Genomic DNA, 25,583 nt, shown 5'->3' with positions numbered 1-25,583 from the left:
CATATCTCTTGACAACATAAATCAGAGTGTGGGGCTAAGAAGACACCCAATTAGGAACATTTTAATGAGCAAGTCTTAGTAATGCAACTTCTTATCTTGTTTGACAAATGGAGGCAGGAATGGACAGGAACCAGATAATATGAAAAGCTCTAATTGGCAAAACATTCCTAAGAATCTCTGTCAAGAGGTAAACGCTGGCAGAAGGAGCTAGATTTAATTAAAATAAGGAGGAAAGTCTCTTAAAATCTTTATTTACAACTAAGTTTGTTTCGTATAGTTTTATACCCAAAGGTAACAGTACACATATGGAGAATCACAACTAAAGAGGATGTGGTTTAAACAATGTTGGCACACAGCTCCACGGTGTCTGGTACAAAGAATGTTGAATAGATAAGCAGATGGCTGTTTGAAACATGTCAGGGTCAGGCCAGCCAGGCCAAATTTTTCAAACAAAGAAGCCAAATACTATTTAAACAAAGGGTTCACACTGGAACATTGCTTTTCTCTGGAGGCACTGAGAGTTCCCACATAGCTCTCATTGCTCTCCTCATTCGGACAGGAGTCCCTGAGAGGCCTGTTGCTGGCAACGAATAAAGCTTGCAGACGATCACCATTCTTGCCTACTGAGTTTGCTTTTGAACTTTGTTCTCGACCTTGCAACACTGCCTCTCACCGCTTCTGTCCCCACTCTCACGCAGTTTGTTCCACCCCCTCCCACCTTGTTTACAGATGGGATGGGGATAGCAGGGGAGTATCAAATGAGAACTGCAACATACACACACACAAACACACACACACCCTGGCAGCAGCTCCGTTTTTGTCCACAGAGCCACAGCTCACAATTTTGCAGAAAAACTTGGGACTGGAGTCTTTTAAAGTCCCCAAAATGCCCTTGGCAACTCAGAAAGTCTGCTTGCTAGCAGCGGTGTAGCTAGCGAGCAGCAGGGGGGTGGTCCACCCCAAGTACCACCCTTGGGGAGTGACACCACATATGACCTGTTAGGGGTGCCCCAAAAGAGGGGTCTCTTGGGGTCACCCGGCTGGCTGCCGAGGGTCAACTGGATGATCTCTTGGGATGCCTGGGTGGGGTGTCCACCTCCCTGGGGTTCCTTGCAGGGGAAGCCTCAGACCAAGTCAGGGAGAGGGGTTCACGACACCCTTGTCCTCCTCCCTGGAGGCAGGACCTAAGGCCCTTGGTCTTCAGGCAGGAGCTCCTGCCTTCCTGCTCTAGAACTGCCTGTCATCACAGGCTTCTCTGATTTTATTTGCCCCAGCCACACCCTCGACTCCTCCCCTTCCTCCCTCTATAGGCTTAAAAGGGCCCTGACCCTAGCCTGCTTCCCTTCTCTTTGGTGGTTAATGGTGACGCTGCCCTGCTACCTGCTCTGGTCAGGTGAGCTCTGTGGGACAGTCTCTCCCATCCAGCTGGCCTGTGTCTTGTCTGGTCAGCTGGAGAGGCAGTGGTGGCTCTGTGTCTAGGCGGTTCTGCTCCTGGCCTGCAGCCAGGTAAGGCAGGGGTCGGACAAGGGACCCAACATCGCTAACATCACAGAGGTTAGGAATAACCCCATCATGCTACATACCGTTGAATGCTGAATTTCTATCTGAATGCAGTGGAAAAAAATGGGGTAAGGTATCTCCTTTCCATCAAATGTTATGGCCAAAAAACAGGAAACCCAAAAATGCATGAAGCCCTATGGAAAGTGAAATTGAGACATATTGCATGTTTACTTATGAGTAGGTGAACTTTCCTTAGTCCCTTTGAAAGAGCAGACTGAGAGGAATCCAAAGACACCAGAATGGTTCCTATCCAATGAAAACAACCCCCAAAAAACACCTAAGAAGGAAGTCCCTCCCTCCATGCAGACGCATGTATTGAGCCCTATGGAAAGCAAAAGTAAGCCACATGTCAGGTTTACTCATGAGTAAGCAACCATGCCTTGGCTGCTGGTCAAGTCAGGCAAAGGGGAATGCAAGGCTAGCTACATGGTCCCAATCCGATGAAAGTGGAGCTCAACCAATGCTCCAGAAGGCAGCACCCCCCAACCCCAAAATAATGGAACAGAGGTGTCAGCTGGTAAGGTCAATTTTTATTTGCTTTTCAACTTGTAAAGCCAGGTGGGTCCTGATAGTGATATGCTTGAAATATAAAAACTTACACTGAACTGGGCACTGGGGAGGGCTAGAAATCTCACTATTGGGGGAGGGGATGTTATAGCAGACAGGCTACAGAGAATATTCACTTGGTGAAACAGGGCTGGCTTCCCCTTATTTAAATATTTGTTTTTCTTTAATTTTATTTTTAATTATTATTTTTTATTTCGCTTTATCATGCAACTTTCAGTCATGACATCACTTCTGGTGGGTCCCGGACAGATTGTCATTCTAAAAAGTGGGTCCCAGTGTTAAAAGTTTGAGAATCACTGCCTTAACTCAAAACAGATCAATGAGACGTCCTCGGGGGAGTGGGGGGTGGGTGACACCCAAGTGACTAAAATTCTAGAAATCATGACTTTGAGGAATAATACCATCATGTAATATACCATTTGCTGCAGAATTTCATGCGTTGCTTGTGGGGAAATATTCACTGCATTTATTTTCTAGCCATTATTATTATTCATTTCATGACATGACCATTACTATCTCTCAGTCTCACCTACCACACAGGGTTGTGAGGACAAAATAAGGAGAGGAACCATGCACACCACCCTGAGCTGCTTAGAGGAAAAGTGGTATAAAAATGTGAAGGAAGGAATGAATGAATGAGTGAATGAATGATGTTGTATGGGGTGACAACAATTGATGGGCCCTGGGTGTCAAATGAGGTAACTATGCCACTGCTTGTTAGGGCTCCTTTTTGTGTCAGGTTAAAGGGGGTGGAGACTCATAACTTGACTCAGGTCAAGCTGTGCTTCACTTGCCCATCTCTGCATATAAGCACCTTATTGGTTGCCTACTGAGTCACAATAACACATCATAGGCTCTTGGAACAATCTGTCTCATTGGTCAGTTTTGAGTTTAAGAGATTCACTTTTGTTACGTAAGGCAGTTGGGTTCTCTTTTTCAGATTAGTTGGCCATAATATATGACAGAATACAGATAAATCAACATGGTTTGTTTCATTACGTTCTTCATGAAATTATTATTCCAATGATATATAACATTGTGCTTTTATTCAGAAATACACATTTTCCAAAAGTTTCCAAAATGTTGGCCACTAGTGGTGCCATGCCCCTGAGGGTGTCATCTGGTCTGGTACACACCTTCCACACACACACCCCTCTGATGCCTCTGAAGGTATATCGAGATCTTTCTCTTTCTGACCCAGCAACCCCACCAGTGCAGCAGAGTTGGGTGCATATTCTGATCTGATGCACCAGCCTAGAGCTCATTATGTCTAAGTGGCCGGGAACTAGGTGATGAAAGTTGAAAGAAAACAACCAGTTCTAAGTAACATGACTGAGAAGCAGCGCATCATAATGTTCAGAAGAAGCTGGGTTATTGCATCATGACCAGAAATATCCATGACTGGAAAAAAAAGTAGATACTGCATGCAAATTTCCAATAGTCAAGTAGGCTATAAAGATCCCTACTTGGAAAAAGTGTTCCTCTTGTGAAGGAAGGACTTCCTGGAGGACGATTCTTAGAGGATGGAAACCATTGGGTTCTTTTGGTCACCTGTGCTGCCTTAGCATCATGCCTTTAATATGAACTTGGTATTTCCTTGTTTCCACATTTTGACTTCTGGGTTGTATCTTGCATTATTAACATTATCCGTGGATAGCTACCCAGAAGGTGCAATTATTGCATCTGAAATGATTTCTCACCCCACCAAATGGATTCTAAAGAATCAGGACGATTAAAAATGTGATATGCTGTGATCCAGTATTCATACTGTATGGAAACATATAGAGAGAAAAACATGCAAAACAACTATCATCTTAGAATCCGATTGAATTACTTCTCTTCTCTGTTAGCAGCTGCTTGGAGTTGAGATCTGGTTTTAGCACAATAACATAGCATTTAGGGAGAAAAATGCAAGTCAGGAGGCCAGTGTTGGAGGCCAGGATGGCAAAGACCTCCACGGCCACAACGTCTTTCCCTTTGGTGCCCAGGTAAGCAGGAATGAAGGAGACCCACACACTGCAGAAGACCAGCATGCTGAAGGTGATGAATTTGGCTTCATTGAAAGTATCTGGCAGTTTTTGGGCAAGGAAAGCGACTGTGAAGCTGGTTAGGGCCAGAAAACCATCGTAGCCCAGGACAGAATAGAGCATGATGATCGACCCTTCATTACACTCCACTATGATGTGCTCAGTCTGGGAGTGCATGTCAGCATCTGGAAATGGAGGAGAGGTGGACAGCCATACAGTGCAAATCCCCACTTGAATGAGGGAACAGGAAAGAACAATGGAGTGGGCCACTTTTTTCCCCAGCCATTTCCTCATCCTGTTCCCTGGCTGGGTGGCCATGAAGGCCAGGACCACAGTGGCAGTTTTTGCCAAAACACAAGCAACAGCCACAGAGAAAATGATGCCAAAAGCTGATTGTCGGAGAAGGCAGGACACCTTGCTAGGTTTTCCAAGGAAGAGAAGGGAGGAAAGGTAGCAAAGCAGGATGGAGCTGAGAAGAATGCAGGTGAGGTTTTGATTGTTGGCTTTAACAATGGGAGTGTTCCAGTTTTTTAAGAAGATCAGTATCACCATAACTGTTATTGCTGTAAAGGAAAAAGCAATAGAAACCAAACCAATTCCTAAGGGATCCTCGTAGTTTAGGAAGACTGTCTGTTTGGGGATACATTGATCTTGGTTCTTGTTTGGGTACTGATCTTCTGGGCATTTGACGCAATGAGCTGCATCTGAAAGGACAAAGAGAGTGTCAGTAGTACTATGAATCCAGAAGAATGATGCAAGGTTGAAAGCAAATGTTGGACAAGAATTCCTCACTTTCCTGGTGAACAATGCTTACTATCAGGGGAATGACAAAAGCAGCAAGTGACAGGCACCAGTGGAGTTAAGTGCACTGAACTGTATAATGGACTGCCTCTGAGGTCTTTCAAGGTTCCTCCCTTGTTATCATTGTAACCAGTTTCCCTTTAAGAAACCGTGCATCATGATTTAAGTATTCGGAGAAGAACAGACCATACCTAGGCATATGTTATGGTGTTAGGGTGGACAAATATTTGCAAATATTTCCTGTAAATTCAGGGCACTGTCAATCACCTGTCTGGTTAGATATCATGTCATCTGGACACGAAGTACAATCATAGCAACAGATTGCTTCTCCCTCTCGAACCGTCTTGCTGTGTCCGACACGGCAGCTCTCAACACAGGTTGAACCAGGCGGATTCTAAGAAGAAAGAAGGGGAAGAAACGCTGAAGCAAACATTGGATGCCCACCACCACGACCATCCTTCTCTTCCAGTGCACTTCAGCTTATCAAGAACAGGAGATCAACTTGATCCTGACCAGCAACAGAGAACTCCCCTGTTGCCAGTGACTTGCTGTAGACTCCTGTGGTATTTGACTACATGGAGAGTCGGCAGAGAGATTTGTTTTTCCTACTGGGTCTCAAAGCAGTTCAGAGCACAGTCCAAAAGAAGTAGGAAATACACCAGGATTTGGTTTAATCCCAAAGTGCCTTTCTGCTAGCAGAAAACTCAGCGTGCTTTTATTTCATCAGGGAATTGGCAATTGCACTGGCATTCCTGGCCCCTGTGCTGCCCGGTGTCAGGATCAGAGAATACTGCCCCCCCTCACCGGTTGCCACCCCTTACCATCGCGTCCAGGCCGCACGTGGTCTCCTCTGGCCCTCTGGAGTTCTTATAAGGGCTTTAAACATAAGGGCTTTTAGAAACCTTCCAGAGGATTCAGAAGGTCTCTGAAGGGCAGCTGAAAGTGGTGAAAGTGGTGGTTGGGAGGCATGGATGCAGGCATGGATGCTGGCAGGGGGGCAGAAGGGTGGAACCCTGGGACGTCTGTCCCCCTTTACCCTCCATGGTACGCGAGTGCCCAATAGCAATTAGATTCTGAATGGGGTACCATTTAAGAATAAAAAGAATGGGACATAAGAGGAAGCTGTCTTTTATTACTCAACACTAGGGACATCCTCCTTTTTTCTGTGTGTTTCAACTTGTGAAAAGGTGGGGCCCTCCTGTGAGTGGGGCCCAACTCAAACCCCAGCTATCTGATATTTTTCTCAATATAGGTATATTTATTTATCATCTTTTCCTCAATATAGATATTTGATTAATCAACTTGATAGGCTATGTGCCTTGCAAATATGTTTAAAATGATTTTATTCTGTGTCTGTAGAGGACAGGAAAGACCCAGTACAAGTTTAGATTAAAGTGGATGAGGATATTTACTTTAGGCATGTGTACTAATGGTGTAGTCATAGCAATCCTACAAAACCTGGATAATACCGATCTGTGACTCAAGGCTGCAGTCGTATTCAGTGTTTCTCAAACTGTTGGTCAGGACACATTAGGTGAGTTGCGACCCAATTTTGGATGGGTCCCCATTCATTTCAATGTGCATTCTATTTTTAATATATTAGACTTTATGCTACCATGGTATGTAAGTTGGGGAAATGTTTCAGATCTGTAATTTTAAAAGCATGTATATGCTTTTAACAGTGATAGTCAATGGGTCTTACTCGAGGTAAGTGCGGATAGATTTAGAGCTTCTGGGATGTTTGGGGAAAATAGATCAGTTAAAATTCATTTGGATAATAACTTTAGGTATATGTACTAATGGCTTGTTTCAGCATTCCTACAAGACTTGTACAATACCAACTGTGACTGTAAGGCTGCAATCCTATATACACTTTCCCTGCAGTAAGCCCAATTCAACCTAGTGAGACTTATTTCTGAGTAGTCATGTATACAATTGCACTTCAGGGGTAAAATCCTTTGGTCACCCTGCACTGCTAGGACTCACATTCCAGCATTGCAGGACACATTCTGGCTGCCACAAATGGAGACTCAAGTAAGTTGTTGGCAGGGTTGGGTATTGGGCAGAGAGGAGGAGTAATTGGGCACTTCAGGGGAGGATAAGGGGTCGGTCAGGGAGGGAAGGGGTTGATCTGGTGGGAGTCATGCATGTCAAATCCTATCCCCTAGTTTTTAAGCTTCCCCACTCTCGGGCTCTCCTCGGGCTGATACCAGTTATAGAGCTGGCATAGGTAAAAGGAGACCCCTAGGCTGTAAAGGGGTCTATACAGAGGTAAGGGGAAAGTATGCTCCTTTACATCTCAAAGGCCTCTCCATCCTGCCCCCACCATAGCATGCAGTGCATGCCTCCAGGAATGCTGTCATGTTCAGGAATGTTCCCAAGCAAAAGAAGAGGTGACCTTGCTGAAGGATTTTAGCCATACCTGCTGAAATCTGCTATTCCACACAATGGCCTTATCATGGATGGTAAACTCTTGACTTGGAGAAAACTTTCCAGCTCGGATCTTAAGGAAGGATTGATTGGGGAAAGTGACCCAGTTGATGACATCAAGTCCAGAAGACAGTTCCTCTTTGGCAAACCAGACTTCATGGCCAGCACCATTGTTAAAGTGGACATTGTTCAAAAAAGAGTGCATCTAGATTGGACAAAAATAAAAAACACCTGATACCTTCAATATATATTGCGCACTGTGTTACCAAACCCCTGGTCAGAAAAGGCACCTGTAAACCTGAGATGTTCAAGTTAAAAGAACTTTTTTCATTTATTGAAACGTATTAGAATACGCTTGGCAGATCTTCCTCATCTTCCTCTCCTCTCAGCTCACCATCATATCCAACTTGTCCACATCTATGGGCCCAATCCAAACTTTGCAGCACTGATGCAACTATGCCAATGGGGCCTGCTCTGCATCCTGCAGTGTGGGGGTAGTCACAGAGCCCTTGTCGAGGTCAGGAAACAATTGTTCCTTTACTTGGGGCTATGGTGCAGCTCATTGGTGCTGTAAACTTGCCTGCTTACACTTGAGGAGCCTCTCCTTGCTTCTGCTTTCTCGGTTGTAAAGAGAGCCTCATCAGGTGGAAGCAGGCGGGACAGCTGTGGCACTTTTCCATGGGCTACAAAGGGGCAGTTCTGTCTCACCTGTGGCTTGAATCACACGTTCCTGTTATGTTCCACTTTTCTTACATTTTGGAACTTAAGGCATCAACCCTATTCGGTTTCCTAGGAGTCAACCCCATTGAACGCAATGGACTTACATCTGAGTAGACATGCATAGGCTTGGGCTGTAAAGCAATGTGCATGGGATATCCAAGAGGTCTGTCATCAAAGTCCTGCAAGCTTCAGATCTGCTTAGCTTTAGCAATATGCCCCCCCCCATGTGCCTGGGAACATGATTTCACCCACACCACCCATTCAATCCACAGCAAGTTTACATAGAAGTGATTTCCACTGTGCTCCAATTATCTTCCTAGTAAGTGTGCTTGGGATTGCACCATACATAACTGTTTCAATACAGTGAGTAATATACCTGCCAGGGTTCAATGTTCAAAGGTTTGCCTGCGTCTCTGTTCAGCATTGTTTTCGGCCTGGACGTATATATGGCATTTAAAGCATGTGCTACAGCATAGAGACCATTGTAAATGCGGTAGCTCACATCACTCATCTCCATCTCAAATACAGTCTGAGGCAGGCTCTCCAGTGTCTCCTCTCCGGTACAGTGTTTACAAGTTTTAATTTTCAGATTACTGCAACACCTGAATACATGTTTGTAGAAAAAGCAGAGAAAATGTGCAAGTGACTTTTTAGGCTTCAGAGTCTGAAGGAAGTCCTGGAATCCTGGCACGGGCCTTGTGGAGGTTGAGAAAGACAAAGTCCCATGGAATGTTTTTGCACAGAAGCCATCAGTGTCATCAGTGCTGACGAAATCCCACTGAGGGGATGTGATCCAAACCTTCCCTATAAGACGTTTACGTATAAATTCAGCTACGTATAAAACTACTGCCAATGATTTCAGAGTCTGAGAGTCCCCGTCAACAATAACAACGTTGGCTGTAGTGAATAAAAGTGTGGAGCGTATCCTGTACATATTTTGCAATAATGCATTTTGACTGGTATCAGAATTAATATCCTTGAAAATGACAGTCCTTTCTAAGAATGCAACACAAATGCTGTTCCGGGTCAGCAATGGTGTCAGCCTCTGCAGGAAGCCTTCTCCACTATCATCGTCTGAAACAATAAGACCAATCCATGTCCATTGGAAATGCAGCAGTAGCTGGACTATGCCGGTGTGCAGAGTACCTTCCCTTATTGCCATCCAGTATAGAGAAGGGAAATTATTTTTTGTGGCTGGTTTCTCATACGTGCCATAAGTAATCTAATGGGGGAAAACATGGCTCATAACAGCTTAGAAAATTAACCACCGTTTTCCAAACCAAAGTATTTATTACAATCCAGACTTTTGCTTATCAATGATATCCTAAGTATACTGAACAATGTATCCTTGTATACATTCCCTTCAATGAATTATAGTAAGTCTGCAATCGTATGCACACTTTCCTGGGAGGAAGCCCCATAGACAGTGGCTTAGCTAAGGGGGTACAGGGGGTAGCAGTTGCACTGGGCATCAAGCTTTAGCGGGACAACAAGCTGAGCTTGACACTAGTGACCAAAATTGTGAAAATATTGGTATGAAAATATTGGTATTTATGAATAATACCATCATGTTATATATCATTGGACAGGTAATGTAATGCAGAATGCAATGAAACAAAATGGCATTGGAATATCTGTATTCTATCAAAAGTTATGGCCAATTAACCAGAAAATAAAAACAACCACCTTATGGAACAAAAAGTGGATTTTCTAACTCAAAACTGACCTATGACACTAATTGTTCTGAGAGCCAATGACATGTAATTATGTTACTGACTTGTTGCAATGACATATTATCATGATACAGCATGAAACCAAGAAGGTGTTAATATGATTCAGCTCTCATTTCCATGTATCATCATAGAGTTACCCGTGCTAGCCGGGTAAAAAGGCACTTTTTCAAGTGATGCCCCTCTTATATTTAGCAAGGGGAGAAAAACCATCCCTCTTCACCCCATCACAGTATCTTGAACCAATCAGGGGCACACTTTTCATTTATTTTATCTGGGGGAGGGGGGCTACAAATCATCTTTGACCCATGGGAGAAAATAGATGCCTTATATATGCCACTGAGGCAGCAGAGCAAGTGGGTGGTGAGCTGCTGGGAGGAGGAGGTGTGTTCTTCCCTGTATTTAAAAGCCCGGGTGTGACGTCACTTCCGGTTGTGACATCACTTCCGAGGCAACATTTTGAGCTTAGCACTGGGCTACACAATCATTAGCTATGCCACTGCCCATAGAACACAACGAGACTTACTTCTGAGTAGTCATGCATAGCGTTGTGCTCTCAATGAGCTACAACACATTTCCTTTCACCTTGTCCACAAGCCATCACTTAATGTCCTGAAATGGGTAATGTATTTGATTCAGACCAAGCTATTGTTTTGCCGAGCTTCAAGTTCCATTTTTTGAAAGATTAAAATCACCTCTATGGTTTGTATCCCCAGAATATGAGACATGACTAAGCAGTATTGAAATCAGTGTAACAAGATTGGTGTGCTTAAGCTTAAGAACAGTGTATATAACTGGCTGCATTTATGACACATTTTCTGGGGATACAAACCTGGGTGCTTTACACTGATAAGCATATTAAGGGCAAGAGGTCTGGCTCAGTGGTAGAGCTGCTGCCTTGTATGCCTGAAGATCTGGGGACACCAGTTCGGAACAACCAGAAGTATCTGGGAGCTCTCGACATGCTGATAACGAGTGCATGATCAGTGGCAGGGAGGAGTTGCTGTCAAGGCGCATGGGAGGAGAATCGGCCAGACTGGGAAGGAATTCAGCTGTAATGAGGCTTTGTATGAAAGATCAGAACTATTCTATTATAAAGGTTCCTGCGGGGTTTGGAAAGACTTGCTATGCAAACCACCTTGAATTAAAGTCTGAGGAGAAATTTGATGCCCAAGAAAGGCGGTATATAAATACCAACATTAGTATTGTCAGGCTTCGTGTGGGGGCGAGGCGGATGTCGTCCGTGGAGCTTGGTTCCCTGCCTCCCAGGCCTTCCCAGCAAGGGAGAGGAGGCCTAACGAAGGGTGGAGGGGAGTGCCTCAGGAGCCTCAGCTGGGTGACCAAAGGGAGGGGGTCACAGCACCCTTCTCCTCCTCACTGTCTCTTGAGGGTGGTGTTCACCAGTGGAGCAGCAGGAACCGCTCCACACCTTGCCCTCCTCACTTTCATCACAGGCCTCCGTTATGAAGCCCTCCTTCCTCCCCCCTTATGCTCCCCCCTTCCTCCCTCACCCTCCTCCCACTTCCTTACAGGGGCCTGGGGCTCTGGTCCCTGCCTCCCTTCTTTCCCTCGTGTTTGGTGGAACAGGCAGCTGGGCGGGCGCGCCCAGGGTCCAGGCAGCCTCTCCTCCTCCTCCTGAGGCTTTTGCTGCCAGTGGGGTCTCCCTCCCCCTGCCTCTCCAGGTCAGTCGGGGTGGGAGGGAGGCAGCGACCCCGACAAACATTATTATTATTATTATTATTATTATTATTATTATTATTATTATTATTATTATTATTTAGAACTGAAGGTCTCTCTGCCCACATCTGGATTACAGATCAGTCCTGTTATGTCCTCCTATACAACTTGAGATCTCAGGAACCTTCTCAAATGGTTATTTCTTCTGAATAAACAGTTTACTTGTTGCATTGCATTACCCCTTTGCAATACTTTTCAAGCTAAAAAAAGGCATTCACTGATAAAGTCCCAAATAATATAATAAGTGAAGAGTGGTTTTATGCCACCCATTCATGCATCTGAATGTACATACCTGTGGAAACTTGTAGTGGCTAAGAATGTTGGCCATTTGGATGACATACTCTACCATGAATCCACCAATGACGGACAAGGCATCACCTTTCTTATCACACTTGTAATTGGGCACATTCCTTTGTTGTTTGAAGAGTAGATCCAGGATGGACTTATATGTGTACTTATTAGCTACACCACTGCCCATAGAACACAATGAGACTTGCTTTTGAGTAGTCATGCATAGGGTTGGGCTCTCAATGAGATGCTAAGTATACTGAATAATGTATCTTTGTATACATTCCCATCAATAAATTATAGTAAGTCTGCAATTGTATGCACACTTTCCTGGGAGGGAGCCCCATAGACTGTGGCTTAGCTAAGGGGGTACAGGGGGTAGCAGTTGCAATGGGCATCAAGCTTTAGCGGGACAACAAGCTGAGCTTGACACTAGTGACCAAAATGGTGAAAATATTGGTATGTATGAATAATACCATCAAGTTATATATCATTGGAAAGGTAATCTAATGCAGAATGTGATGAAACAAAATGGCATTGGAATATCTGTATTCTATCAAAAGTTGTGGCCAATTAACCAGAAAATAAAAACAACTTTGATCCCAGGTAGCAGATAGATGCCTTAGATATGTCACTGAGGCAGCAGAGCAAGTGAGTGGTGAGCTGCTGGAGGAGGAGGTTTGTTCTTCCCACTTTTCACTTTTTTAAAAGCCCAGGTGTGACATCACTTCCGGTTGTGACATCACTTCCGGGGCAACATTTTGAGCTTAGCACTGGACTACTCAATCATTAGCTAAGCTACTGCCCATAGAACACAATGAGACTTACTTCTGAGTAGTCATGCATAGGGTTGTGCTCTCAATGAGCTACAACACATTTCCTTTCACCATGTCCACAAGCCATCACTTAATGTCCTGAAATGGGTAACGAATTTGATTCAGTCCAAGCTATTTTTTTGCCGAGCTTCAAGCTTCCATTTTTTGAAAGATTAAAATCACCTCTATGGTTTGTATCCCCAGAATATGAGACATGACTAAGCAGTATTGAAATCAGTGTGACAAGATTGGTATTCTAAGAAAAGGCATTCACTGATAAAGTCCCAAATAATAAAATAAGTGAAGAGCGGTTTTATGCCACCCATTCCTGCTTCTGAATGTACATACCTGTGGAAACTTGTAGTGGCTAAGAATGTTGGCCATTTGGATGACATACTCTACCGTGAATCCCCCAATGACAGACAAGACATCACCTTTCTTACCACACTTGTAATTGGGTACATTCCTTTGCTGTTTGAAGAGAAGATGCAAGATGGACTTATATGTGGACATTCCTTCAAAAAAGTTGTCAAAGATTTTAAAGCTCAAGGTCACGTTGGGCAAGAGGTTGGGATTCCTGTTGATCTCATGAATGGCAAAAAGGAAGGCCAGGACATGCTGATAATGTTTGTACCCTATTCTGAAATTAGATTAACATTGTGGCATAGATAAGGTCTAGAACATTGTCATGTGCACCACATATACATTTACAGTAGTACCACCCACAATGGCATTTCCTTGAGCACTGTTTTGCTACAGTGTTGTTCATCCTGTGCATGACTGACAGCTATTGTCAATCAGAGCAGTGTATTCTGGCCAATCAGTGTCAGGTTCTTGTCTCATCAAGAACAATGTCCTTTTTAGTGCTGGTTTGCACAGCACTCAATTTTAGGGGACAATGACACCCACACTATTGGATATATGTTTGTACAGTGAAAAACTCATCCCAAGTACAATGAGAAAAGGAAACAAAACTAAAGAGGTGTAAGGAAGAGGGGTGCAGGAATGGAGCTCTTCATCTGACCAGAACAAAAATGATTACATAAGGAAACATTTCTTCCTTTGTCCTGAAGTAAGTCTTTGCTGCTGCAATGGATCTACTGTACCTGTGATTTTGCTAGTGCAAGTCCAAGTGAATATGTGTAGGTAGTTTGTGGCCAGGAAGGGAGATAGGATATAAACAGAGGTGCTTTGAAAGATATCCGCTCTCTTCCTGACCATGGCATTGCCCCAACCCCACCCTGTTCTTCCCAACAAGCTGCACCTGTTGAAATTCCACCCCAGTGCAGTTGTTTGATCTCATAGTCTTCATATTTCAAATAGCATGATGGGTACCAAACAAGAAATAACTTACGAGAAATTGCCTTCCTTCATTGCTGGTAGTCTCTGAAAATTGATTGCAGTGTGTACGTGATATAAAAGAGAGAGGACCCCACCAATGACAGCATCTCCTAGCCTAGTATCCCCATAGCTTCCTTCAAATTCACATTTACTGGGCACATTCTCCCAACAGAGAAGAGAAGGGAGAAGCAGCAGCAGGAAGAGCAGAAATAGCCACTGGGCGGCAAATGCCTGTCTAACCCAGCTGCATCTGAACTTCTGCATCCTGAACTACAGTTCCAGCTACAATGATATCTCTGTGGCTGGCATCCTGATGGAACCTCACAGGAACCTCACTCAGCAGCATGTGTGGTCACAGAGATGTCTCCCCAAAATGTTTTGAAGAAGAAATGTTTGGTGATCTCTGTTCCTCCGTGGGGCACTGATACAGTTCAGAATAGATCCACCTCCATTTGAAATATGGATGCATTTCTTACCAACTGCACAAGGAAGGAAATCACAGTACTTTGGATAATTACAGAGTATCTAAACATCTCCCTGATCGTCTTTGTGAAATGAAAAACATACATGTTTACAAAGATCATACGGTATACAATTTTGTGGAAGGGAGTCTGAATTGGGACCATGGTGTGATGTGGGTTGCCTTCGTTGTGATCCCCATTCAGATTTCACCTCTATCCATAGATTAATTGCTATATGTTAGATAAATCTGATAAAGGAGTGCTAGGCAGATGGGCCAAATTTTATTACACTACATATGAAAAATGATCTGTTGGAATTTTTTAAAGAAACGGTGGGGATAGTATTTAATGTAACAAAACAATGGTGGATGGTAGGGGTGTTTAGGATTTTAGGACATATGGTTACATTTCCAGTCATGCCCCTGTGTGAACATTTAAACAGAAAGAAGCACCAAATGGTTTGTCAATGCAAACCTTGTTCTGTTTCAAATCGTGCAGCAGTTCCCAAACTGGGAGTCTGAAACCCACTAGTGGGACTTGACCCCATTTTTGTTTGGTTGTGAAACTGACAGTGCAGAATGTGCATCAAGGGTGCAACAAGCTGCTTATCAGGTTGGGGGAGAGCACTCCTGCCCAATCACCATTATAGCCACATTCCTTGGCATTTAGAAATCAGGCTCCAGCCTCTAGGGCCTCTAAAACGTTTGCAAACCAATGGAATATTGTGTAGAGGTGAGATCAGGAGTGCATCTTTTTAGATTGTGAGCCCTTTTTGGACAGGGAGCCATTTAGTTATTTGATTTTTCTCTGTAAACCACTTTGTGAACTTTTAGTTGAAAAGCGGTATATAAATACTGTTAATAATAATAATAATAATAATAATAATAATAATAATAATAAGGAGTGGAACCAAAGCAAAGTCCTAAAGAACTGTGGCCACATCCTCAAACTGTTGCTCCATATGGCAGGTCCTCCAACTGCTATTTGACTTATAAAAAAATAAAAAAGAAGGCGAAGCAGCCACCCCATGCTATGAATTTAGTGTTATATATTATTTACTCTGGCACTGACTCCGGTCTGAGGCCACTGACTCGGAAACGAGTCCCCACGCATGCAGAATCAAGTCTGTCTCTTTCTGGGTGTGCTGGCTTACTTTTTCTGAGGTGTGAAAGACATTGTGGGGCCATCATTCAGACCGGGGAAGCAGCAGGGCATTTCCAGCCTGGAGGCAGGGAAGACTGAATGTTTTGGTTTTGCATTGAGAAGCAGGAGGGTGGAGGCAGTTGGGCTCTCTTGTCCATCTCTAAAGGAACCAGTGATAATTGGAAGGTTTTATCCCTGGACGAGTGAGGGAAGAAGGCGGCGGGGGTGGTGGTGGTGGTAATTCACAGCCATCTGGGAGTAATGGCATGGTTTCAGCAGGCTCATTGAATGACTGGTCACAATGAAACTACTTATGAGTAGAGCTGCAAAGGAGTGGGTCATACTGGTAAGCTTGCCCACTGCTGCATGTGACCCTCCTCCCTCGTGCCACTTCTGTCTGCGCACTCACAGTTTGTTCCACCCCCGTGGCAAGGGCCAGGGGGTCCACCTGAAAAGAGCTGCCATTGTGGATATCTGTCCGGTTCAGGTGATCGTGGACTACCGCCGCGTGGCGCCCCGGGGAGACAGGCCATTTTTTCGGCACCAGAACACCTCCCCCCTGACAGTTTATCAGTTCAGGGCGGTTTTTAATGCCGCCTTACAGAGGCTTGGAGTGGCAGCCGGGCAGTTCAGCCTGCATTCCTTTAGAATCGGTGCCGCATTGACAGCAGCCAGGCTTGGCTTCCATGCAGGCTTGGCTTCCATACCTGGGAGCTGAGACTTCCGGTAAGCTGCGGAACGGATAGCAGCGTTTTTACTTCTCTCCCTGCCTCCAACTAAAATATAACAGATTATGCCTCCAATTAGGGGAAAGAAAAGGATAAGAATTAACCTCCCAGATGATAAGGATTCAAGGGAGGCGAAGAAAAAAAAGAAGGGCTGGGAAAAGAAACTTAAAATACATCACCAGTCTCAATTAGTTTCTTATCTCTCTTCTGCAAAGGAGCAACCGGCTGAACAGGATTCAAGGGCCGTGAGTAATAACTCCTCTTTGCCGCCCTTGTTATCCTTCTTGGGTGACACTGCCTGCCCCTCTCCGGATTCTGCGACCAGGGAGCAACAAGGGGGGAAAGGAGGAGAAAGAATTCTTCCCCCGAGGGGGAGTTTGACCGGAAGGGTGAACAAACTTTAGGAGCTGGCTCGCGGCTGGAGATTCTGGTACAGCAGCTGAGCGATGCTTGTTTGATGTCTGTGCATACTTTATTGTTGATTTTGGAGCGGCTGGGTGGAATTGGAGAACAGGTTCACTCTGTGTCTCAGAACATCTCACCGCTTGCTGCCTGGTGTAAAAGGAATGGAGCTAGTGAACCAGAAACCAGCCTTACCCCCACCCCCCTCCCTTCACCACCAGCTGAAATGATTAACAGCAATCATCGGTCAGTGGGGCCTGCTTGTAAAACCCAGCTGTTATTGCGTCCTACAGACATTGTTTTACACATTCCTCATTATGATGCATTTCTTTGGACTAACAAGCCAAGAATTTTGAACTCCCTATCGCAGCTGCTGAATCATGAACTTCATTCTGAGGAGTTATTGGAATTTTTTTTTCTTCCCACCCGTCTGAATTTTAAACAACTTTTTTTATCTTTTAGCTCTGTCCACATTTCTAATAAGTTGCTCAACATCCGATCTCATTTGAGATCTTGCAATATTATTATCCAGAGAGTATTTAAACAAGCTGAACCTCAGATGAAATTCAAAAAGAAAGTCACAAAGACTCCAAAGCCACCTTCCTGCTCTTCTCTCTCTTCCAGTTGAAAAATAGATATGGAACAACTAACTAGTTTGAATAGGATCCATTCTCCCAACGTTTTTTGTGCTACAGAAATAGATGGAAAAATCACAGAATCCACTCAGAAAACAATCTCTAGAGTTTCACCTACAGAGCCAGAGATGGATTGTTCCATTTCTAGCTCAGATGGTCTATTCACAGCTCCAGCTCACTCCTTTTCAGCTTCTAATGACGTCAGCATTGACAGCTCTGCTCAGCATCTTTCCTCTTCATCTGTGCGATTTTCCCCTGCCACCTACGTCTCTCCCACTTCTTGTGATGTAGTGAGAGCCGTTTCGGACCCTGATTTTACCAAGTATGTTGTTGTTCTGGAGAAGCTTAACGATCTTTCGATTACCACCTTAATTTCAGCTGCTCCAGCACGGGCCGAAATGACAGATGAACTTAAAGCAAACTCAAGGGCTGTTGCAAATTTTCTCAATACTGATGATTATGTCCTCTGCATGCCCAGGCCAGCACAGCCATCCGCAAATTGCTTATTAGCTCGAGATAAGGGGCCTCTATCTCAGAGTGTATTATATCAGGATCATGGTTTTCCCCTGCCTGTTAATGAAATCCCTGACCCCAGTCCAGGTGCCTTTTTTTTAACGACCCTCATTTCGATAACTTTACTAGTTTTTTTCTATCTAACAATTCCAAACCCTCGACTGCCACTGTAGGTTCTGAGACTTCCTCCTATAGCAGCCTGGATCTTGCTCAAAGGGGTCTCCCCTCTATTAAGTCTCCTATGGGCCCTCCTTCTTCCCTGCAGGGACAACCTTCCATGTCTCCAGCCCCTTCCCCTGTTTTGACTAATGATGCCCTTGTTCTATGTGATGTCCCTGCCCCCCTTGATGTACAGGAGAAGATTTGTAGGAGCAATAGTGTGGTGGATTCCTCACCCTCTTCTGATCCTCTCCTTCTTTACCTTTCCCCACTAAAGTCCTCTTGTCCCTCCCCATCCCCTTTAGTCTCTGTAGTAGATTCCACCAGTTCACTCACTCATTGACTACAGCTCTCTCTTCCTGTCTCTTCATCCCCCCCCCCTTTAACTATTATAACCTGGAACATTTCAGGCTGGTCTTCCAAGCGTTCTGACAAAGATTTTATCAGATTTCTTTCCCAGTTTGACCTTATCCTGCTGCAGGAAACTTGGTCTACGTCCCCAATGACTCTAACAGGTTATACTTCTTTCTCTACTCCTGCTTTTAAGAGGAATGTTTTTGGAAGACCTTGTGTGGGTCTTTGTTGTTTTGCCAGGTCTGGATCCCCTTATATCATTACACAGCTTCATTCTAATTTACTTTATTTCCAAATTTTGTTTCTTCAGTTTAAAACAGTTCAAATTCTCCTTTTTAACGTGTATATCCCCCCAGCGAATTTGGCCCCATCAGATATATGGGCAGATCTTAGTGAGATTGTGTCTGTTTCTTCCAAATCTCATCCCCAGGCTTCCCTGATTATTTCTGGAGTTTTTAATTCTAGAATTGGTTCTTCCAATTCTAAAATTGAGTTTTAGCTCAATTTATGAATTGGCATTTTGTAGACCAAATTCCCCCCTGGTTCTCAAAGACAAGACATTCCAAAGATTCTTCAATAAATAGTTTTGCTCCATCCTTTTAAATGTGTGTATTTTAGCAAATGTATTTATTTTAAATGGCGCCAGGGGTCGGGACATCCCTGGAGAGTATACTCATCTTTCTCCTAGAGGAGCTAGCGTGATTGATTATGTTTTAATTTCCTCAGACCTTGATCCCCTCCTCTCTGATTTTTATGTTAGTCCCCGTTCGGAAAGTGATCATTCACCTATTTGCCTTTCCCTTCAAATCCCTTCTGGGGCTCCTTCCCTCTCCTTGCCTTCCCCAAATCCAACCCGTCCCTACAGATGGACTCCTGCAGCAGAGCAAGGCTTAGCTTGTTGGACTCAGGCTCCTATGACTATTTCTCTTTTAGAAGATTTATCCTCTTCTAAGACCTGTCCTGACGTGATTAAAGTTTTTAACTCTTTAACTACTTCTTTGGTTGGTCACCTGAGTGATCTTAGTCCAAATCTACCTTCTTCCCATGCCAGCAATACATGGTTCGATGCAGAATGTTGGAGGCTTAAAAAGCTAGTTCGCTCTTTGTTTTATTCTATCCGTAGTTGTCCTTCCTGTTATAATCTAAGGAATTATTTTCGTTTTCGAAGTGAATGTCGTAAAAAGTTTCAGGATAAACAGCAACACTATGCCCTTAAAAAGTGGTCCTCTCTACATCAAGCCATTGTGTCCAATAACAACAAGGCCTTTTGGTCTGCAGTTACAAGGGCGTGTCGTCCCCCTTACGTTATACACCCTCCAATTCCAATTCCAGAGGCTACTTGGGTAGATTACTTTTCCAAAACCTTTTATTCTCATCCTCCCCCTCCTTTCCTAAATGATGCCCTTCAGAATCTTCCCGAATGGAAACCGGTTTCCCTGACCAAGATTCATGATCTAATTATCTCTCTTAAACCTGCCAAAGCTCCAGGCCCTGACCTCATAATTAATGAGGTCCTGTTAAGCAATCCTGGTTGGTGGGCAAACCCTCTAGCTTCACTTTTCGCCCTGATTAACACCTCGGGTTGTTTTCCTGACGTATGGCGGCATTCGTTTCTTTTTCCAATTTTTAAGAAAGATAATCCAGCTCTTCCGTCTAATTACCAACCAATTAGTCTTTTGTCCAGCATCGGGAAGATTTATGCCAAATTCCTCTTTTCTAAATTATTGTCCTGGGCGCGCTCAAATAACCTTCCAGGGACTGAACAATCTGGTTTTCGCCCAGGAGTTTCTACTCTTGACCATGCTTTTCTTTTATCATTTTTAGCAGAGAAATATTCTATTTTTAACAGATCTAGTTTATTTGTTGCTTTTATCGACCTTCAAGGTGCGTTCGATTCTATAAATAGAGATCTTTTATGGAATAAGCTCAATAATTGGGGAATTGAACTCCGTTTATTATTTTTACTTCGTCACCTTCATTCTCATAATCGTTGTCAAGTACGTATTCCCTTTTCTAATGTTCTTTCTTTTAGCTTTCCAATTAATAAGGGTTTGAGGCAAGGATGTATCCTTGCCCCCCCTACTATTTAATTTATTTTTGGCAGATCTCCCTTCTCATTTAGCGACAAATTCTTTTTCTCTTCCAGTAATTAGTAATCTTCCGGTTCCTATATTGCTCTATGCAGATGATGCTGTTCTCTTGGCTTTAACTAAATCTGGGCTAGGGGAACTTATAACTAAGTTTCAATCATACTGTAAGAAGAATGATCTCATCATTAATTCTAAAAAGATACAAATTATGTTTTTTTTCCCGACACTGGTCCCCTTCCATCTGGTCAATCAATTCTCATTCGTACCTTCAAGTCAAATCTTTTAAATATCTAGGTCTTCTGTTTCACTACAAACTATCATGGTCTCTTCACAAAAAGGCAATTATTTCTTCCACTAACACTCACCTTTCAGCTATCGTAAATTTTCATTTTAATTCCGAAAATCAATTCATTCCTGCTGCAATTCAAATTTTTAAATCCAAGATTATTTCCCATTTATTTTATGGAGTTCCATTTGGATACAAGCAGTTACCAAGGATATTGATTGGTTAGCTGCTTCCTTCTTTCGGAAGATTCTTGGAATTCCTAACCTTATTCGTCTTTCTTCTATATTAATAGAGCTAGGTCTTCATCTTCCCTCCACCTATGCCTGGTTGTTAACATTTAAATTTTGGCTCAAAATTCACTTAACTCCGTCCCCTGATTCTCTTATTTCGGTTCTATTAAAGGATTCCTATGTCTCCTCTTGGTTTCGATCAGTGGAAGCAAAACTCTCTTCCATTAATCTTTCTATCGAAGCATTAGCAGATTTAAGCTTACAACAAGCCTACAGTATTATTAGGGAGAATCTTTTCTTGGCTGAATTTAATTTTCTCAAAAGTACCCTCAATCCCATTTGTTCTCCTCTTTTCTTTGGTCTATCTCCTCAACATGGTCTATCTCCTCAACAAGTTCCAGACACTCTGTCTCATATATTCTTTTTCTGTTTTCATCATTCTTCTATACGAAAATTATATTTAGCCACCTGGTTTTCCTATTATCCTCCTTCATGTGAATTCTCTCTTTCAAGGTTTATGGAAGATGCTATTAGATCCTTGACATTTGCTGTTGCCAGATACCTGGCTCTTGTTCTATCAAAAACTCCTGCTTTTAGACAAGTTAATTTGTCTTTGCAAAATGTGTGACCTGTTTTTTTTTTCACTTGCTTTGGGAATTTCCAGAACGCTTTATAGTTGATCCTAAGCCGTGATTCCTGAGTCATAGTATTGGTTGGTTGAACAGTTTACTCTTTGTGGATATATTTTTCTTTGATGTGTGTCGCTTGTGTTGCATGCTTTTTGGTGTCATTGTTTTGTTGAATTTGTTACAGATGTATTTATGCCATTAAAGGTTTACTACTACTACTACTACCTGGGAGCTATTCAGAGGATTGGGCGATGGCGCTCAGATGCCTTTGAATATTATGTTTGCTGAGGCCCACCAGTCGCGGGGGCCGGAGTTTGTGTTATCGGGCTCCCGCAGTGGTTGGGGGGGGGGCATGTTGACTGGCATTGCCAGCCTTGGTGTTAAGTGGAGGGATGGTCCGGTTGGAGTCGCTGGTCGTGTTGCCTATGGCATCTTGTTCTGGTTCCATATCTGTGGCTTGCGTTACCTTTTCTGTTGCAGGTCTGCGTTGGTCGACTCTGGTGAGGGTCCTGATCTGCGGACACTCAATTGTCTCTTGGGCCCGGAAAAGAGCATTGGCCAGTGGGTTCGACTCCCAGTTGGGACTGGGTGGCCTGGCCAGTGTCACCTGGGCTGCCAGAAGGGGCATGTGCTGGGGACAGTTCTTGCCCATGCTGCTTAACTATCTTGAATGGCATCCCCCTCCCCAGGTAATCATGGTACATCTAGGGGAAATCGACCTGGACCAGAGGACTTCAATGTCTTTGAGGCTTCAGGCCCACAGGGAGTTCTCAATGCTTAGAAGCTGGTTCCCGGGGATTGCTATCCTTTGGTCCAATCTCCTCCCCCAGCATGTTTGGTGCGGGGTGCAGAGCATCCGTAGAATAGATGTCACCATAAAAAGAGTTAATGCGTACCTGGGAAGGGTAGTAGTTGAGCAGGGCGGGACAGTAATCCAGCACCCTGCTATTGGGATTAGGCAGCCTGCCCTGTTCCACAGTGATGGGGTGCATTTGTCACCAATGGGCAATGATTAGTTCTTAGCGGACCTACAGCAGGGCTTGAGGAATTTTATCCTTGTGGGGAGTGGTGAGGACAAGCGCTAGGCTGTCCTCCCCTGTGGCAGGATACATGCGGGGCTGGGTAGGTATGTTTCTGGCTCAGTGTCCATCCAAGGCAGCAAGGTGAGGGGTGAGCCTGAACCGCTCCCATGATGCCTGAACAGCTCCAGGAGGCAGGCAGGTGAACCCCTTGCCTGGACTGTCAGGCTGTGAGGCTCTATTGACTGGTCTGAAGTCTGACTGTCTTGCCCCCTTTGGGGGTGGCGTTGAAAGACCTAGGCTGGCAATTGACAGCTGGGGCCTCGAGCCAGGCGGTACGCCCAATGAGTTTGCAGGGGGAGGCAGACGGCTAGGACCGTTTCCCCCATATAGCCCCGCACGCTTGAGGTTATAGTTTATTGCCCTGCTGCAGTTTGAGACACAATAAAGTGGCCCATTTGCATCCAAGCCGAAGTCTGGACTCTTTATTTGTGGGTGTGGGGGTAAAGCATTTTACCTGCTCAATCTGCCTTCCTCTGAAAGGCCAGGAATATTTCCTCCAAGCATCACTAAAGATCATAATTTTAGTTTTATCAAAACTGAGGAAATGTTTGTTTGATGTAAGGTAACCTACACATTTAAGAACCAAAAGTTTTAAACCAAGACGTGATTGAGATAGCAGGACCACATCATCAGCATACAACAGTAAAGGGACTCGATGTGAGCCCAGCAGAGGCAGATGTCCCTCAACTTCACCCAGACAAGAGGCCAAGTCATTTGAAAGGAGATGGAAAAGAATAGTTAAGTAGGCTACCTCTTCTTAGAAAAAGCATTCTTCCTGTGAAGGAAGGACTTCTTGGAAGACGATTCTTCCATCCTTGGAAGAGAATGGAAACCTTTGGGTTCTTTCCCAAAGAACCTGTGCTGCATCAGTATCATGCTTCTAATATGAAATTTGTATTTCCTTGTTTCAACATTTTGACTTATGTGTTGTATCTTTATCCTGCAATATTAACATTATCCTTTGATAGCTTCCAAGTAGATGCAACTATTGCTTCTGAAATGATTTCTCACCCCACCAAATGGATTCTAAAGGGATATGAGGTCAGTTAAAAATGAGATATGCTGTGATCCAGTATTCATACTGTATGGAAACATGTAGAGAGAAAAAACATGCAAAGCAACTACCATCTTAGAATCGGATTTAATTACTTCTTTTCTCTGTTAGCAGCTGCTTGGAGTTGAGATCTGGTTTTAGAACAATTACATAGCATTTAGGGAGAAAAATGCAAGTCAGGAGGCCAGTGTTGGAGGCCAAGATGGCAAAGACCTCCACGGCCACAACGTCTTTCCCTTTGGTGCTCAGGTAAGCAGGAATGAAGGAGACCCACACACTGAAGAAGACCAGCATGCTGAAGGTGATGAATTTGGCTTCATTGAAAGTATCTGGCAGTTTTCGGGCAAGGAAAGCGACTGTGAAGCTGGTGAGGGCCAGAAAACCAACGTAGCCCAGGACAGAATAGAGCATGATGATCGACCCTTCATTACACTCCACTATGATGTGCTCAGTCTGGGAGTGCATGTCAACATCTGGAAAAGGAGGAGAGGTGGACAGCCATACAGTGCAGATCCCCACTTGAATGAGGGAACAGGAAAGAACAATGGAGTGGGCCACTTTTTTCCCCAGCCATTTCCTCATCCTGTTCCCTGGCTGGGTGGCCATGAAGGCCAGGACCACAGTGATGGTTTTTGCCAAAACAGAAGAAATTGCCACAGAGAAAATGATGCCAAAAGCTGATTGTCAGAGAAGGCAGGAGACCTTTCCAGGTTCACCAATGAAGAGCAGGGAGGAAAGATAGCAAAGCAGGATGGAGCTGAGAAGAATGCAGGTGAGGTTTTGATTGTTGGTTTTGACAATGGGAGTGTTCCAATTCTTTAAAAAGATCCTTATCACCAAAACTGTCATTATTGAAAAGGAAAAAGTGAAGGTAACCAAACGGATTCCTAAGGACTCATTGTAGGTTAAGAAGGCCATGCATTTGGGGATACACTGATCTTGGTTCTTGTTTGGGTACTGATCTGCTGGGCATATGAAGCAATGAACTGCGTCTGAAAAGGACAAAGAGTGTCAGTAGTAGTATAAGGGACCCACCTTCTGTCAAAATACCGGAACCACGTGACCGGATGCGGAAACCCCTCCCCCCCCGCCCCGCCCCGCCCCCGGAAGCACGTGACCGGATGCGGAAATACGTCAGCGGAAACCACGCCCCGGAAGGGGTGGAGGGTGGGCATGTGACCCCTCTAGGAACTCCTCACGAGACCCCTGACCACGTGGTGGAGGTTTCAGAACGGCAGGACCAGGGGGAGGGTGGCGCCCGAAGGGCGCCATTTTCTGCGCCGCCCCCCGGAAATGGGGTGCCATGTGACCCTTGTAGGAACGCCCCTCGGGACCCCGGACCAATAGGAGGGGGTTTTAGGGACCACGGGACCGCTGCGTGGTGTGGAGGGTGGTCCCGAGGATATGCCAGGGCATGTCTGGACGAGGGGGGAAATTTAAACCGCCGGGGAGAGGGGAGAAACCCTCTTTCTTTTGCAACCAGTAGAGACTTACCACAACAAACAAGCAAAAATAAATAAAAATAAAAAAAAAATGGAGAGACCCGTGGAACTTGACTTGCCAGAGTGTTTAGGGACGACAATAAATTTTTATAACCAGGAGCCAGAGCAAGGTGTTGCAACAATAGACTGGGCTGCATATTTGAATCACGGCGAACAACTGAGTGAGAATGCGACAGCCACAGTCACAGCCACTGTGGAAAATGCACCGGTCTCTTCCCTAGAGACACCCAAGAGGCCTACAGAGCCAAGCAACCATGCAGCAGCCCCACAGCGAAAAAAGCAGAGGAAGCGTTATCACA

The 25,583-nt window shown here is 44.4% G+C and overlaps 1 protein-coding gene across 1 annotated transcript; it reads right to left on the bottom strand.

Annotated features, from left to right (window-relative positions):
- Nucleotides 1-3,941: 3,941 nt before the first annotated feature.
- LOC136652552 (vomeronasal type-2 receptor 26-like) lies at nt 3,942-22,298 on the bottom strand. Its single transcript, XM_066629490.1, has 5 exons — nt 22,020-22,298; nt 13,024-13,146; nt 11,865-11,963; nt 5,223-5,295; nt 3,942-4,858 (listed from the first exon to the last, which is right to left on the bottom strand). The coding sequence occupies exons 1-5, from the start codon at nt 22,296-22,298 to the stop codon at nt 3,942-3,944; spliced, it is 1,491 nt and encodes a 496-aa protein (XP_066485587.1).
- Between the last annotated feature and the right edge of the window lie 3,285 nt (nt 22,299-25,583).

The sequence above is a fragment of the Tiliqua scincoides genome, chromosome 5, assembly GCF_035046505.1.
Source record: "Tiliqua scincoides isolate rTilSci1 chromosome 5, rTilSci1.hap2, whole genome shotgun sequence".
Taxonomy (NCBI): domain Eukaryota; kingdom Metazoa; phylum Chordata; class Lepidosauria; order Squamata; family Scincidae; genus Tiliqua; species Tiliqua scincoides.
The sequence above is the reverse complement of the archived record's forward strand: the minus strand, read 5'-3'. Positions and strand labels throughout refer to the sequence as shown.

Bases quoted from the DNA above. Each gene is read 5' to 3' on its own strand.
- LOC136652552 (XM_066629490.1), bottom strand. From the start codon at position 22,298: ATGGGCAAGAACTGTCCCCAGCACATGCCCCTTCTGGCAGCCCAGGTG. The intron at 11,964-13,023 runs GTATGTACATTC...CCCAATTACAAG, and splicing joins GCCACTACAAGTTTCCACAG to TGTGATAAGAAAGGTGATGC. The intron at 5,296-11,864 runs GTATGTACATTC...CACAGCAAGACG, and splicing joins GCCACTACAAGTTTCCACAG to GTTCGAGAGGGAGAAGCAAT.